General features: G+C 38.3%; 1 protein-coding gene across 4 annotated transcripts in view; it reads left to right on the top strand.

Moving 5' to 3' along the window:
• LOC124619424 (testis-expressed protein 2) overlaps window positions 1-17,783 on the top strand; it is a 323,669-nt gene that overhangs the window by 85,441 nt on the left and 220,445 nt on the right. For all 4 annotated transcript variants that reach the window (XM_047145793.1, XM_047145794.1, XM_047145797.1 and 1 more), the window contains exon 4: window positions 14,104-15,344. In XM_047145793.1, the coding sequence (XP_047001749.1) occupies window positions 14,104-15,344 (1,241 nt within the window). The remainder of the gene's footprint in view (window positions 1-14,103; window positions 15,345-17,783) is intronic.

The raw sequence follows: 17,783 nt of genomic DNA, 5'->3' as shown, positions 1-17,783 counted from the left end.
ATTAACTACTGCCACATTGGTGCATGCTAAAATATGAGCAACTGTAAAACTCATTGTTGAGTCCACAGATGCTTAACCACACGTTGTCGCACCTCACTGAGGTTGTACAGGAGTATTAAGTTCTTAAAAATAAGAACTGTTAAATATTTGAACATTTGTCGTGATAGGTTAAGTAAAAGTTTGACTTGTGCAGAACACATTTATAAATATATGTTGGCTGGTCTCAAACATATCCCCTCATATTGCCAACAACAGAGTGCCTGCTGTTTGCTCTCAGACCCCTCCTGCACCTCTTGCCTGACATCACATCGTTCAGCTTCAGAGAGTGTGTTCATTACACCAGTGCAATTTAAAGTAGATTAGATTAGATTAGATTAGATAAGATTAATACTAGTTCCATGGATCATGAATACGATATTTCGTAATGATGTGGAACGAGTCGAATTTTCTAATACATGACATAATTAGGTTAATTTAACAAAATACTTAAGTTAATATAACTACTTTATTTTTTTGTGTTTTTTGTTTTTCTTTATTTTTATTTTTTTTATTTTTTTTCTTTTTTAATTTTTTTTTTCTTTTTTTTCTTAATTTATATCTAAATATTCCTCTATGGAGTAGAAGGAGTTGTCATTCAGAAATTCTTTTAATTTCTTCTTAAATACTTGTTGGTTATCTGTCAGACTTTTGATACTATTTGGTAAGTGACCAAAGACTTTAGTGCCAGTATAATTCACCCCTTTCTGTGCCAAAGTTAGATTTAATCTTGAATAGTGAAGATCATCCTTTCTCCTAGTATTGTAGTTATGCACACTGCTATTACTTTTGAATTGGGTTTGGTTGTTAATAACAAATTTCATAAGAGAGTATATATACTGAGAAGCTACTGTGAATATCCCTAGATCCTTAAATAAATGTCTGCAGGATGATCTTGGGTGGACTCCAGCTATTATTCTGATTACACGCTTTTGTGCAATAAATACTTTATTCCTCAGTGATGAATTCCCCCAAAATATGATGCCATATGAAAGCAATGAGTGAAAATAGGCGTAGTAAGCTAATTTACTAAGATGTTTATCACCAAAATTTGCAATGACCCTTATTGCATAAGTAGCTGAACTCAAACGTTTCAGCAGATCATCAATGTGTTTCTTCCAATTTAATCTCTCATCAATGGACACACCTAAAAATTTGGAATATTCTACCTTAGCTATATGCTTCTGATTAAGGTCTATATTTATTAATGGCGTCATACCATTCCCTGTATGGAACTGTATGTACTGTGTCTTATCAAAATTCAGTGAGAGTCCGTTTACAAGGAACCACTTAGTAATTTTCTGAAAGACAGTATTGACAATTTCATCAGTTAATTCTTGTTTGTCAGGTGTGATTACTATACTTGTATCATCAGCAAAGAGAACTAACTTTGCCTCTTCATGAATATAGAATGGCAAGTCATTAATATATAATAACAACAACAAAGGACCCAAGACTGACCCTTGTGGAACCCCATTCTTGATAGTTCCCCAGTTTGAGGAATGTGCTGATCTTTGCATGTTACGAGAACTACTTATTTCAACTTTCTGCTCTCTTCCAGTTAGGTACGAATTAAACCATTTGTGCACTGTCCCACTCATGCCACAATACTTGAGCTTGTCTAGCAGAATTTCATGATTTACACAATCAAAAGCCTTTGAGAGATCACAAAAAATCCCAACGGGTGGTGTTCGGTTATTCAGATCATTCAAAATTTGATTGGTGAAGGCATATATGGCATTTTCTGTTGAAAAACCTTTCTGGAAACCAAACTGACATTTTGTTAGTACTTCATTTTTACAGATATGTGAAGCTACTCTTGAATACATTACTTTCTCAAAAATTTTGGATAAAGCTGTTAGAAGGGAGATTGGACGGTAATTGTTGACATCAGATCTATCCCCCTTTTTATGCAAAGGTATAACAATAGCATATTTCAGTCTATCAGGGAAAATGCCCTGTTCCAGAGAGCTATTACACAGGTGGCTGAGAATCTTACTTGTCTGTTGAGAACAAGCTTTTAGTATTTTGCTGGAAATGCCATCAATTCCATGTGAGTTTTTGCTTTTAAGCAAGTTTATTATTTTCCTAATTTCAGAGGGAGAAATGGGTGAGATTTCAATTGTATCAAATTGCATAGGTATGGCCTCTTCCATTAACAGCCTAGCATCTTCTAATGAACACCTGGATCCTACTATATCCACAACATTTAGAAAATGATTATTAAAAATATTTTCAACTTCTGACTTTTTGTTCGTAAAGTTTTCATTCAATTTGATGGTAATACTGTCTTCCTCTGCTCTTGGTTGACCTGTTTCTCTTTTAATAATATTCCAAATTGTTTTAATTTTATTATCAGAGTTGCTGATTTCAGACATGATACATATACTCCTGGATTTTTTAATAACTTTTCTTAATATAACACAGTAGTTTTTATAATTTTTGATAGTTTCTGGATCACTACTCTTTCTTGCTGTCAGATACATTTCCCTTTTCCGGTTACAAGATATTTTTATACCCTTAGTAAGCCATGGTTTGTTACAAGGTTTCTTACAAGTATATTTAACTATTTTCTTGGGGAAGCAGTTTTCAAATGCATTTACAAAAATGTCATGAAATAAATTATATTTTAAATTGGCATCAGGTTCACGGTACACCTCATCCCAGTCTAACTGCTGTAGGCTTTCCCTGAAATTTGCAATTGCTAAATCGTTGACTGAACGTACTACTTTGGAGGACTGTTTAGTATTGCTGAATGGAGCTATGTCATATATTGTAACTAGCTGTGCACCATGATCAGAAAGACCATTCTCAACAGGCTGAGCATTTATCTGGTTAAACTTATCTTGGTCTATAAAGAAGTTATCTATCATTGAGCTGCTATCCTTTACCACCCGAGTAGGAAAATCAATAACGGGTGTCAAATTGAAAGAACCGAGTAATACTTCAAGGTCATTTTTCCTATTACCCTCTTTCAGAGAATCTACATTGAAGTCCCCACAAATAATAATTTGCTTCCCCCTGTCTGACAGATAGCACAACAAGGAGTCCAAATTTTTCAGAAATAGATGAAAATTTCCTGATGGGGACCTATATACAGTTACAATTATAAATGTGCCTTTATTTAATTTAAGCTCACAGGCACATGCTTCTATATGTTTCTCTACACAAAACTTTTTTGTTTCTATACTTTTTGCACAATGATAACTTTTGACATATATGGCAACTCCTCCTTTCTCCATATTTTCTCTCATTACATGTGCAGAGAGCTTATATCCACTTACATTTACCTTATCCATATCAGTAACAATGTGATGCTCAGACAGGCATAGTATATCTATTTCATTCTCAGCTTCTAAATCTTCTAAACAAACCAGAAGCTCATGTACTTTATTCTTTAAACTCCCAATATTTTGATGAAATATACTTACATTATTTTTAACTATACTTTTATGAGAACCTTTCCTTATTCTAACATTTGCAGTACTCTCCTGTCTGAGTTTCTCATTGGGCTTAGGCCTAGTTCCTATACCAGTGGTCACATGGTGTTCAGAGAGGCAGATTATGTCAACTGGGTTGGGTGACTTTAATTCATCAATGCAATTACCTAGGACTGAGATACAACTTGGTGCAGATAAAATTTCTGGTGACTGGTGAAAATTTATAATTGATAGCTGTGATTGGTGATTAAATGTGCTAGAATTGTGCTGTTTAATTTCTTTCCTAAACTGAAGATTTGTTTCAATCCTGACCTCTCGTAGAACTTGACATCTTTCTGTCTTACCTATCCTAAAAAAGGTGCTGCTCCAACACCTGTAACCACTGGTATTTTACCATTCATGGGAGTGCCTCCCCCCCTTAAATTTCCTGCTATTACCCCAGCCAGTTTCCCCTTCCCTTTCCTGTTGAGATGTAGGCCGTGCCTGGTATAGTCCCACCGACTGAGATAATCAACAGGAACCACACCAATATGAGCCCCCGCACCCGACCCAAGCAGCTGTTCCAACTCCAAATTAACTCTCCCAACAGAAGAGTTCAAATGAGGCCGGTCATGGCGTCTCAGGACAGATACAAATTCAACATTGGTGTGTCTCGATGCCGACGCAATCTTTACCAGGTCACACTCTATACTGTACCCAGGATCTCTGTCGATGCTGTTCCCTGGCCCTCCCACAATAACCACGGTGTCTTCCCTGGTAAATCCTTTACAGAGTGAACCTAAATCCTCTGTCACCTGATCCAGACTAGCACTTGGTTCCTGGTATTCTGGTCCTAATCCCTCCTGCAGAAGTTGGCCTACACCTCTGGCATGAGAACTGCCTAACAACAAAACTTTCTTCCTTTTCGATGACTTTCCTACATTCTTTTTCAATTTCCTATTGAAAGTTTGTTGTGTCCTGTCTACACCTACCTCTGCTTGAGGTAATAATCATGTCGAGGATGTGACTTATATTGTCATAATACCCCAAAATTTTGTAATGAATAATATGAATTGCAGAATTATGTATAAAAGGGGCTGCTGTCCACAATATAACTAATATTGCAACAAAAGACCAAATAGAATGTTCAGTAGTGTTCAGAGGGAACAAATTGAAACAAACAACAACAACAACAACAACAACAGTAATAGTAGTAATAATAATAATAACAATAATAATAATAATAATAATAATAATAATAAGGAAGGAGGAAGGGGATTTATCGACATAAAAAACCTACATTATGGACAGGTAGACAATTTAAGAAAATTCTTTCTAGAACGAGCAGAAACTAGCAAAATACACAAAGCAATCACCCACATAAATACATCGGCTACACCACTACAATTTCATAACCACCTCTACAACCCTTTAGATCACATAACATCAACAGATACAAAGAAAGTAAATTGGAAAAAGAAAACACTACATGGCAAGCACCCGTATCATCTAACACAGCCACACATCGATCAAGACGCATCCAACACATGGCTAAGAAGAGGCAATATATACAGTGAGACAGAAGGATTCATGATTGCAATACAGGATCAAACAATAAACACCAGATATTACAGCAAGCATATTATTAAAGATCCCAATACCACAACAGATAAATGCAGACTTTGCAAACAACAAATAGAAACAGTAGATCACATCACAAGCGGATGTACAATACTAGCAAATACAGAATACCCCAGAAGACATGACAACGTCGCAAAAATAATACATCAACAGCTTGCCTTACAACATAAACTTTTAAAACAACACGTTCCTACATACAAGTATACACCACAAAATGTACTGGAGAATGATAAATACAAATTATACTGGAACAGAACCATTATAACAGATAAAACAACGCCACATAACAAACCTGACATCATACTCACCAATAAAAAGAAGAAATTAACACAACTAATTGAAATATCCATACCCAATACAGCAAATATACAGAAGAAAACAGGAGAAAAAATTGAAAAACACATCCAACTGGCTGAGGAAGTCAAGGACATGTGGCATCAGGATAAAGTTGACATTATACCAATTATACTTTCAACTACAGGAGTCATACCACGCAATATCCACCAGTACATCAATGCAATACAGCTACATCCAAACTTATATATACAACTTCAGAAATCCGTAATTATTGATACATGTTCAATTACCTGAAAGTTCCTAAACGCAATGTAACATATACCGTACAGTTAAAAGGAAGTGACGCTTGATCAAGGTCCGCGTCACTTTCATTCCGAACCAGACCTAAGGTCTGAGAAAGGAAAGATAATAATAATAATATGTTGAAGGCATTTAACAACTAAACAACCAAAGCATAAATAATAGTAAAATTTCAGTTTATAACTATTTGTAAAACATTCATGAAAGATATCTGATGACCTTGTTAGCATTAGTGTCATACCAATAGTTTTAGCTTGTGGCCTAAACTAAGTATGCTGCCCAATAAAACTAATATTTAAAGACTCTTGTCAATGAAAATGGCACATAAAATCAGTTTGAGTGAAAAGTATTTCTATAGGATATCAAATAAATTATATTTTTCCTTGACATTTGCATGTTTATAACTTTCTATTTAGTTTTCAGAACAATTATAACAAGAATAAATATTCCGTCAAAACAAATAAATTTTACAAGGAAAGCTCTGGTTGAAAGAATGATGAAAAAAGCTTTTCAGATTCCAATTTGTGAAGTACTCATCACACATTCCTATGGAACAAGTTCACTTTAAATTTTCATAGAAGCACTTTTTCCACACCCACTTAACTCGATCTACAGATCTTGGATATACTGCCATAACTGTGTGTTGGCTTGCTGCGTAGCATCAGGGCTGAACCTCATCTGTAAAATCGTGCTCTGGCTCAGAACAGTTTCAATTTTCAAGACATACAAATGAGCCCAAATCAGCATCCAATCTACTACTCTCACTCATCACATTCTTGTGTCACATTGACCCTAACATAAAAATGAAAATAAGCTGCCACATTCAGTTGAACTACTGTACAAAAAGAGAAAAAAAAATTGAAATTATGTAGACATTACAAAAAATTTAAATTCATAAAACTGAATACTCAGGTGAATATCTTGGCACAGGATGTGATTGCCAGAATGATGCAAATGTTGATATATGTACAAGGGGCATTCTGAAAACAGGTTTGTTTTATACGGGATTCTAATACAACATGTTATTTCCCACTCCTCTGACTACAAAACCCTATTTTCCAACATAATCTCCATGTGATGCCCTCGCGCTACCTTCCTGGGGGTGCCTGTATTGCCTGTATGCTCGCATTATACCACACTACTGGTCAACATCAGAGCGACTGTCTTGCTACATCAATAACCTCCCCATCAGCCACTTACTGCTCCCTGTGGAGTACATCCTTCATTGGGCCAAACAGATGGAAGTCAGAAGGTACAAGATCTGGGCTGTAGGGAGGATGAAGTTTTGTGAGCTCTTCTTGGTTAACCCAACTACTATCGACCGTCTCTTAGACTGCTACTAATTTTTGTGTCGAGATATTTCTCACACCCCTGCAAAGCCAAATGTACTCTTCCATGTACCTTCCTATTGGCTGTCAAGCTACACGTGCCAGCATTCTTGCATTGTTGCTGCTCTTTGTTTCATAATTATTAGCCTTGAGAGGTCTCACAGACGTACCATAGTGTTTGCGTGCCGCATTTTTATTGCATGCTACTGTTTCTCCATGGCGGGGAAAGCTGGGCCTTCTGTGCAACGTGTGTTATGAGACAGATGTCTTCACTTGCAAAATGAGCCTCAGACACCGAAAGAAGAATTCAAAAATTGAAAAATGTGCACCTTTTGCCCTCCTCATCTGAAGAGGAAAACAAGGTATCCATGTCAACAGCGTGGTGTTCCGATTTGTTTGGAGTGTTCCAGGAAGGTCTGCGTGAAGTGTTTGCAGGTGGAAATTGACTAAAGTATGATTCAGTGGCACATGAGAACAAGTATTTAGTTTTTACTTGTAATTTTAGAAGTGAAATGGTGGCAAAGTTTCTCCATTCATAGATTTATGGACTGAAATATTCACTCTACATTGCAAAGTGCATCGTAAACTGAAAGCTGACTTTGCACACAATTTATCGTAAGTCATGTCAGATTTTTCCACCTAGTTATATTGCCAATTTGTAATATAATCCCTCTGATGAAAATCTATGTGTGATGAAAATATATGTGTGAGTAGAGAGCTAACTATTTGCTGTTATTTTCGTAACTCGTAAATTAAAAATATACTCCAGATTTCGCTTTGTTTTAATTGTCGAAGTGTTTAAAATACCGCAGTGTGTAAAAAAAATCAAATTTCTACAAAAGCCACCTCTAGGAAGTGTAATGAATGGCTGGTAGCCAAGAAACTATATATATTCAGCAAAATTCTGGTTTGATATATAAAACAGAAAAATGCGGTCTGTGAGACCCCTCCATAGTAATTGTGTTCCTGTGAATGACCATAATAGTTAAGGGTTAAGCAAACTTGTGTGAAGCCTTTGTTGTCATGGAGAAGGAGAAGTTCATTTGCATTTTTGTGGCAATGAACATGCTAAAGTTGATTTTTCAATTTACTGAGGTAATAGAGTACACTTCTGAGTTGATCATTGCACCATGAGGGAAGACTTCAAACAGACCATCACCATGACTTTACCACCTGAGGGTACCACGTAAGGGGTGCAGGAGGGCAACCATGAGGTTTCATGTTTGTTTTGTGTGAGACTAGTCAGTGTGTTTTAATAAATGTGTTCTGCACAAGTCAAACTTTTATTCAAACCGTCATGACAAATCTTCAAATACTTTTAAAAACTGTATGAGAACATCATAACATGGGGGACTGTCCAGGATTCGTCTTACAAAATCACAAGCAAAACCTTGTGTCATGATTTAGATAATGAGTGAAGTCGGAGCAGCATACAGAGCAAATTCAAGAGCATTGTTTTGAAGCCTAAATGACTTGGGGAAGTGATATTGCAAACATCAGAAGCCACAGTGTTTTGGCGAGGATAAACCACCTACATAAACACATGATACCATCAAGCAGCAGAAACAATCTGCACAAGGCAGCAGGTAACCTAGCAAGCAGATGCAGTTCGCACCAGAAAGAGGGAAACTCAGTGAGCAGCAGGTGTTGTCCATGAGGTAGCAGTGGCAGAGCACACATCAGCTCCATATGTCCTGTGGGAAGATGCAGGACTCCAAATCATAACAACAAATGACAAAAAGTGAACTTTCCTGTGTAGTGCTGTAATTTTTGGACTTGCAATGGGTTCATCAAGAGTTAAAAGTTAGTAGTTCAGACGTATTTGTGATATCAAAGCAACCATAGAAGGTGAATCTTCAGATGATGAGATTAGTGTAGGTTGATCTAGTAGCTGTGAAATGAAAGTGGCTAAAGCAAATTTACTACTACAGTCTGTAGTGAAAATTAATGAACAATTAGATGAAATTAAATAGAACATAAAAAATCAAGGAGGTGAAGTTAAGAAAAGCATCCCATCAATGGGAACTATTTTGTGTAAGGCAGAAACTGATACTGAAACTATCTGAAGTTGGAGATAAAAAGAAATGCAAGTGGATACATAAGGTTGAATGGCAAGGTAAAGGGCAGGATAGATAGCACATAAGGAGCTGAATGTTCTGTGTTAGCACAAGGTAAAGGTGAATGTTTGTATCAGTGAAATAATTTGAGTGAATGTGGGAAAGTGAATGTAGCAGGGCATAATGTGCACACTGCTGTAGATCAAAATTAAAAAATATTTCTTTGAAATGTGATGATCATTTTTGTGTTATTTTTGCTGATGATTCTATTTGTGTAATCAATAAAAAGAAAGATAATGAAGTTGTCAAAGGCAGAGTAGACAGCAGTGCAAATAAAGATGCAGCTGATTTTTTTGATAATGTAGAAAGTGTTGACGGGGCAGAAGTCTTCCTAGTAGTGAAATTAGATGCAATGGCTGAGAAGAAAGTACATGACGCTGTAGAATCAATGACGTTACTATCGGATGTGTGTGTGTCAGTGGGAAATAGGTAAGGCCATTGAGGCTGCTGAACTGATGGAAATTGGTAATTTTTATGACATGGTTAAGAGTTTGCAGGAAGAGGATGATTCCAAAGTGGTGTGGGGATACCTGGATATCCGATAATAATAATCAGAGGAACTGCAAAATATTTGGCTATCTGTGCCTGAAAATATATTTCAATTACTGAAAAACCAAAAAACTTCAAGTTTTCCAAGGAGTTATACAGAGTTAATGACAGCAGATCATGCAAGGAGACCATAACAGATTTGCTTGAAGGTGATTTGGAAATAGTCACTAGACGAGCAATGAAACCAGCAAACAAACAGTCAGTTGCTTATAAATACATCTTTTCAAGAAATTCACTATGAATTGTTAATGGAAAGAAAAGGGCTGTAGAAAGGAACAAAAAGTGTAATGAGAATGTAAAATAGACTAAATTTGACACTGAGACCAAGTTTTAACTAGACCTAAAGAAAGTTATATGTATCTTTAAGTTTATGAAAGTTATGTAAATGGCTGTGTGTGCGATGAAGTGCCAGAGTGTGGTTAGTGTGTGCATGAATAATGGTTAACAATTTTTAATTATTTATACTTGTGTGGCTGATCTTTTTATTGAAGAATTTTGGGCAATAGCAGTTATTGTTTTCATATGTTAAAGGTAATGATTAATTGTTTATTCTGGAGTTATGTCAAAGGTATGGTGACAAGTGGGAGTATAATAAGAAGTATATGTGTGATGATTCATGAGATATGGTGGGTACTACTTGTTTGGATGGTGTATATATAAAATTCGTTAGTTGCCGTGTAAACTAAGTACTGTCAAGTTGTATGGGAGGCATAAGTTTACCACCTGAACAGTTCTGGTTGTTTCAATAAATACAATGAGTTTTTGTTCCAAGTGTTTGTTTAAATAATAATATATCTCTTTATATTTGTTCAGATACAATCTCGATAAATTATGAGGGGTGTTCAATATGTAATACGACACTTTTTTTCCTGTAACTCTTCAGGCTTTCCCGCCGAGATCTTGACATGTGGAATAATCGGGTCTACTGCCAGATGTTTGTGTCGCTCTGGCACAATATTTCGGCCACGTAACTTGTTGCCTTCTTCAGGTGCTACCTGAGACTGCCGTATTGGAGGATCTTGTCCAGCATTTGTGCCCAGAAGGCGCTGGGTGCTCTTCGCCGTCCGTGCCCGCCTGGCGCTGCTTGTAAGGTGTTGTCTCTTCTCCGGTGCTCCCTCAGACGTCTGTGCCCGACTTGGTCGCAATCTGTGGCAGCTCTCTGAGGCCCGTCCTCTGTTGGGTGTTCCGTTCGTGGTCCGCGCCCGCCTGGTGCTGCTCCTGAGGTTTTGGCCCCACTCTGGTGCTCCCACGGATGTCCGCACCCGGCTCGTCCACCATCTGTGGTCATGGCAGCTGTTTGGGGCCGGCCTCGCGTTTGGCGTTCCATTCATGGTCCGCGTCCGCTTGGCGCTGCTCCTAAGGTGTTGGCACTTGCCTGGTGCTCCGACGGATGTCCGCACCCGCCTTGTCCACCATCTGCAGTTGTGGCAGCTCTCTGAGACCCGTCCTTTGTCGTGCACTCCGTTCGCAGTCCGCACCCGCCTGGCGCTGCTCCTGAGGTGTTGGCACTTCCCTGGTGCTCTGATGGTCGTCCGCACCCGGCTCGTCCATCATCTCCGGTCTTGGCGGCTGTCAGAGGCCCCTCCTGTGTCAGGAGTTGCGTTCGCGGTCCACGCCCGCACAGCGCCAGGCGGGCGCGGACGGCGAAGAGAGCACCCAGCGCCCTCTGGGCGTAAATACTGGACAAGATCCTCCAATACGGCAGTCTCAGGTAGCACCTGAAGAAGGCAACAAGTTACGTGGCCGAAATATTGTGCCAGAGCGACACAAACATCCGGAGGTAGACCCGATTATTCCACTTGTCACTTTTTTTCCTCATAGCCAATTAAGCCTGAAAATATGTGATATTTGTTGTGGGACATCATAGAATATTCTCGCTTCAGCCCCTATAGTTTCACGAAGTTCCAATATGCGGGAGTGCTATACACAGACTTTAAAATGGTATCTGTAACAGAGATGCATTCCAAGCAGAATGCTCTCAGTGTGTTTCTTTTGGTGGAATACCAGCTTCGGAGGGTGCTTTCATGATGTCATTCCAATTTAAAACGTTTGAAAACATTATCAGCGATCTTATAGTAATATAATAATTAAAAAGCAGTCTTGATTGCAAATTTCTTTTAATTTAAGTGACCGGTTTCAATCCTTAACAATCATCTTCAGATTTCAGAACGGCAGGTGGACTTCAATGAAGCAGGCTGCGCTGATCCACGATGCTAAACTGACTGCAGTGTCAGTGTGAGCAGTCAGTTCAGCATCGTGGATTGACGCAGCCTGCTCCGTGGAAGTCCACCCGCCATTCTGGGATCTGAAGATGATCCTTAAGGATTGAAACCGGTCACTCCAATTAAAAGAAATTTGAAATCAAGTCTGTTTTTTAATTATTATATCATTCCAATTAAAATAAATATCTTTGGCCCCGTACTTAGCTATATATTGTGTGTAAATGGAGACTGTAACTCATATTGTCTCATGCTCTCATATCAATTGAAATGCAGCTATGATGACATAACAATTTCCAGCCTGTGACCAGTTTTCAGTGGTTATTTTTATCCTTTTAACACAAAAAAGTTGATTAACGCTATTGCCCCAGTACGTAAATTATCAGCAGTTTAGAAATTATAGAGATAGAGAATTCTTCCTACCACTTGCACTTAAAAATTTTGAACCTTTTTTAAAATTTGCACACTCATCATAGTCATTTTTCTTTTAATTTTGATAGAAACTTGAGTTTTTACAATAATAAATATTATGTTATAGTTTATGTCATAAGCATTCAAGAACTTTAATTCTTAAGTATTTCATTGTACCCAAAATAAATTGCATTGATGTTCCCTATGAATCTGTCATTCAGTGGAAGCTACACTGTGTGATCAAAAGTATCCGGACACCCTCAAAAACATATGTTTTTCATATTAGGTGCATTGTGCTGCCACCTACTGCCAGGTACTCCATATCAGCGACCTCAGTACTCATTAGATACCGTGAGAGAGCAGAATAGGGTACTCCACGGAACTCACTTACTTTGAATGTGGTCAGGTCATTGGGTGTTACTTGTGTCATACGTCTGCACACGAGATTTCCACACTCCTGAACATCCCTAGGTCCACTGTTTCCGATATGGTAGTGAAGTGTAAATGCGGAGAGACACTTACAGCACAAAAGCATACAGCCCAACCTTGTCTGTTGACTGACAGAGACTGCTGACAGTTGAAGAGGGTTGTAATGTGTAATAGGCAGACATCTGTCCAGACCATCACACAGGAAATCCAAACTGCATCACGGTCCACTGCAAGTACTATGACAGTTAGGCGGAAGATGAGAAAACTTGGATTTCATGGTAGAGCAGCTGCTCATAAGCCACAAATCATGCTGGTAAATGCCAAACGATGCTTCGCTTGGTGTAAGGAGCGTAAACATTGGACTATCGAACAGTGGAAAAACATTGTGTGGAGTGACGAATTACGGTACACAATGTGGCGATCTGATGGCAGGGTGTGGGTATGGCGAATGCCCAGTGAACGTCATCTGCCAGCGTGTGTAGTGCCAACAGTAAAATTCGGAGGCGGTGGTGTTATGGTGTGGTTGTGTTTTTCGTGGAGGGGGCTTGCACCGCATGTTGTTTTGCATGTTGCTATCACAGCACAGGCCTACATTGATGTTTTAAGCACCTTCTTGCTTCCCAATGTTGAAGAGCAATTCAGGGATGGCGATTGCCTCTTTCCACATGGTCAAGCACCTGTTCATAACGCACAGCCTGTGGCAGAGTGGTTGCTTGACAATAACATCCCTGTAATGGACTGTCCTGCACTGAGTCCTGACCTGAATCCTATAGAACACCTTTGGGATGCGTTGGAATGCTGACTTCATGCCAGGCCTCACCGACTGACATCAATGCCTCTCCTCACTGCAGCACTCCATGAAGAATGGGCTGCCATTCCCCAAGAAACCTTCCAGCACCTGATTGAATGTATACCTGCGAGAGTGGAAGCTGTCATCAAGGCTGGGCCAATACCATTTTGAATTCCAGCATTACCGATGGAGGGCACCATGAACTTGTAAGTCATTTTCAGCCAGGTGTCCGGATACTTTTGATCACATAGTGTATGTGAAAAATTATTCATTATTTTTGTCTCTCTGATTAGTATTATAAAGACTGTTTTCTGTACCATACAGTACCTGTTGGTGGTTTCTAAATAGAGTTTGAGACAGTGTTCCTTTTAATTTTTTTACACATATTTGCCTACATGTTTTACTGAATGGGTTTAAATTCCAGACTGTTGTGCACACTTGTATTCAAGAGAGTTTTCTCTTACTACACCATAGTACAACATAGTTGCAAGTGAATTAAAAACAAAAATTACTCAATGATACATTGATGTTGATTGATATTTATTAGTTTTCTTATTTTCTTCACAGGGGAAGAAGAAAGCCAGTCATTACCACCAACAAGTACGGTATCAGTTGCAACAACAACTGTTGCTTCTACTTCTGTTGCCACTACTGTCAGTAATACTACATCAGGTACTATTACTGTTACTTCTAGTAGCACAGCTGCCTCCTCCAGAGATCCATCTCCTATGAAAGAGTACCTGAAAGGCTTGGGAAAGAGATCAACCAGTGTTGACGTTGGTGTTTTGGATGCTTCGTCTGCAAGTGGCAGTGACACGTGGAGGATTTTTCATGAACTGAGGGGCAAGATAACAAAGACTGTTGAAGAAAAAATTAGTGAGATGAAGAGTGATAGGAGATCAGGTTCCCTATCATTTAGTGACATTGGTAGGAGTAGTAAACTGTTAGGAAAAAGTAAGGAGAATTCTAGTATAAGTGATTCAGAAGACATTTCTGAAGCCTCAGGGAAAACAATGGAGCAGAAAGATGGTGCTGCTAAAGCAGACCCATCTCCAAAAAGGTCTTCAATGGAGAAGCTATCAATGAAAGGTTCTAGTTCCATTGATGAGAAAGATGATCCAGATGAAGACAGTAAAAGTACAACAGCTCAAGATGAAGCTTCAGAAGAAGGTCCCGGCACACCTGTGCAGGGTGAGACTGACAGTTTGTCAGAACTGACAGTTCCACCGAAAAAGCTTTCTTTCCATGCCAAATTTAGGAGTAATCTTTCTGGGCTAAGACATCGACAGCATTCACATAAACCTGCTATTATCAGCAGTATTACAATGTCATCTCTTGCATCTACCAAAGAAGATGAAAAGACTGAAAACACTGTAGAGGATGATATTGAGTCAGGTGTTGAGGCATCTGAGGACATTCATGTACCAGAACCTGTAATTGCTAATGCAGATCCTGGGAGATTAGACTGCACGAAATTTATTCCGTCCAGCCATTCAGTGCAAATGAAAAAGAAAGAACATGTTTTTAAATTTGTAGGTTGTCTCTCTTGGAAATGGTATATATTCATTATTTCTTATTTCATTTTCAATTTATATGCTCCACTCCCAAATTTCATTTTGGGATTTGTGAATGGGTTACTTGTTATGTACATGATGTTTTGTCTTAGTAAGTTGTTTAATCATATGTTCGTACCTGACGGAGTTCATTTGCCACGGAACCTTGAACCAGTTGTGATTCCAGATTATTCAGCCATGCCTATATTGGAAGTTCCACCGGTAAAGGAGTACCAGCCTCTCACAAAATACGCAGTAAGTGATACTTTGTTTTGTACTCTGAATTGAAAGTAATTTTTCATGATTTATATGTTCTAATTTTTAGAAAGGATCAGAAGTAGTAATATAGATCACAATGAAAGAGACATGAAAATTTTCCAACTTAGTTAATAATCTATGTCTAAAGACTGTACATTGACAAGATGTTACATGCTCTCCTTTCAAGACATTCCTCACATTTTATTATTGTGCACTGACTGATGAGAATACATATTTCTCCTGAATGTAGTGACACTTCTACAGTAGAAGAATTCTGTTCTATCTAATGGAGTAGATAAAAGTTTGTACAAGGGCTCAGGCATGCAGAAAACTCTATTTACAGTGGTGCTCAATAGGTAGTGCACTCTTTGCTTCAGTATTGGTGAGGTTTTTGAAATGACGTAGTCCAGGAATTGACAGTTTGATAAACCTATAAATAAGAGCAACAACTTTGCTGGCCATGTGAACAATATGAGAAAAACAGCCAAATAGAAGGTGGCTAGATATGGTAGTAAAGTTAGAAGGAAAGGACAGTGTGTGTGTGTGTGTGTGTGTGTGTGTGTGTGTGTGTGTGTGTGTGTGTGCGCGCGCGCGCACGTGTGCGCTCACGTGTGCGCGCGCCGTATGAACTGACCAAACTCACAAGGGAATGGTCCAGTCAGGCATATGAAAACGTAACCAGTGAAATTTATCGCACAGGAAGAATACACCAAAAGAAATGCACTGTCAAAATTTTAGTTACTAAGATGCACTGCAGCTATGTTTTAAAAGATCTTAAAGTTACTCATTTCTGCTGCAAGTAGAACCACTTAGAACAGCCCTTCCTGCCATGCATGCGACTCAGCAAATAAGCAAACACAGCTATGATGGCATTGTAGCACTGTGTAGCTTGAAGTCCAAAGTGCACGCACATGAATTTTAAACATTTGAACCTTACCAAAAATGTCTCATATCATTAACCTTTTGATTAACTTGCAGTTCATATCGTCAGCTAAACTATTGCAGGCTACACAAGTTACTAACAGGAGAATGAAAATTAAGTCAGTGCTTGGCATTACACTACAGATGACTTCCTTCTATCTGGACATTAATTTGTTGACATGAAATATTTTGTAACATTTACTGTAGCATGGCTCTTTTGATAATTTTTAAATAATGAATATTTTACTAACAGTGAAATATTTCCTTGATTATTTCTAATAGTCATCACAAAAATGCGAAGTGTCTATTAGATGATGAAAACAAACATTTTCTTTACACCAGGTGCACCTGAAGAAAAGAAAAATTAATGCACTTATTTACTTTGCAGTAATTACTAGTTTTATTTCAACAGAACTGCAATGGAGTAAAAAATGGTCATTGCTGATGTTCTGTATGCCAGGCATACTTGATCAAATTCATCAAACCTGGTGATTCAAACTGACAATGTGCAAGTGACTGAAGTTTAACAATACTATTCCACTGGTAAATCTGAAATGACAAAGAGCTATCAGAAATTATATTGTCTGAAAATTTTCTGAAATTATGCTGTACAATGTTGACAAATTTCTTTATCGGGAGGCTGAATCTTTTCGTACCTCCTAAAGACAGATGTGACATTATTTCCAGGCCAAGAGTTCAACAGAAGAAATGAATTATTTGCTACAACTGGTAAGAAGACAAACAATCCCGCTGGAGGAACATCTGCAACTGAGCATTATAGCAGATATTGAAAATACTGCTTCAGTTGTAAGGTTCTTTTTATTTTGCAATGCTTAAACCACAACCAGTTTCAGGCTCTTACATGCCCATCAGCGTGGTGCCCAGGGTCACAACACAAAGATCTCACACCTGATAATGGTCATATAAGAGCCCGAAACCGGTTGTGGCTTAACATTGGAAAACAAAAAGAACCTTATAACTGAAGTGGTATTTTCAATTTTCATTTGGTAAGAAGATGTTTAGCATACAATAATGAAAATTATTCTCTTACATTTTTCCAGATTTTGCTATGTTGATTACAAGATTTCTGCAACCAAACGGTCCTTTTTTTTTTTTTTAAGTTTTGGTCCGAATTTGCCTTGAGATCCCTGAAGAAAGGTATAAAGCTGGGGAAACAGTAATCCACTGATACTTATCAGTCCCATTGTTGTATATGCGTGTGTTGTAGCATTCATCGATTCAAGCAACTTTGTCTTTCTGTTGCTCGAAATGATAATGTGCGGTGTGTGTGTGTGTGTGTGTGTGTGTGTGTGTGTGTGTGTGTGTGTGTGTGTGTGTGCGCAGTTATTGCACTGAACTTGACTGACTGGCTCTATACACATTGTTGTAGGGGATAACAAGAAACTTTGTCTTTACATCAGTTACTAATTTCTCTATAAGGATAACCTTTTAATACCATCTCCTCTACACATTCACTTGAAGTAAACTTCATAATTTTGTGACTTCCTTTTCCAC

Source organism: Schistocerca americana, chromosome 6 (assembly GCF_021461395.2).
Source record: "Schistocerca americana isolate TAMUIC-IGC-003095 chromosome 6, iqSchAmer2.1, whole genome shotgun sequence".
Taxonomy (NCBI): Eukaryota; Metazoa; Arthropoda; class Insecta; order Orthoptera; family Acrididae; genus Schistocerca; species Schistocerca americana.
The sequence above is the reverse complement of the archived record's forward strand: the minus strand, read 5'-3'. Positions and strand labels throughout refer to the sequence as shown.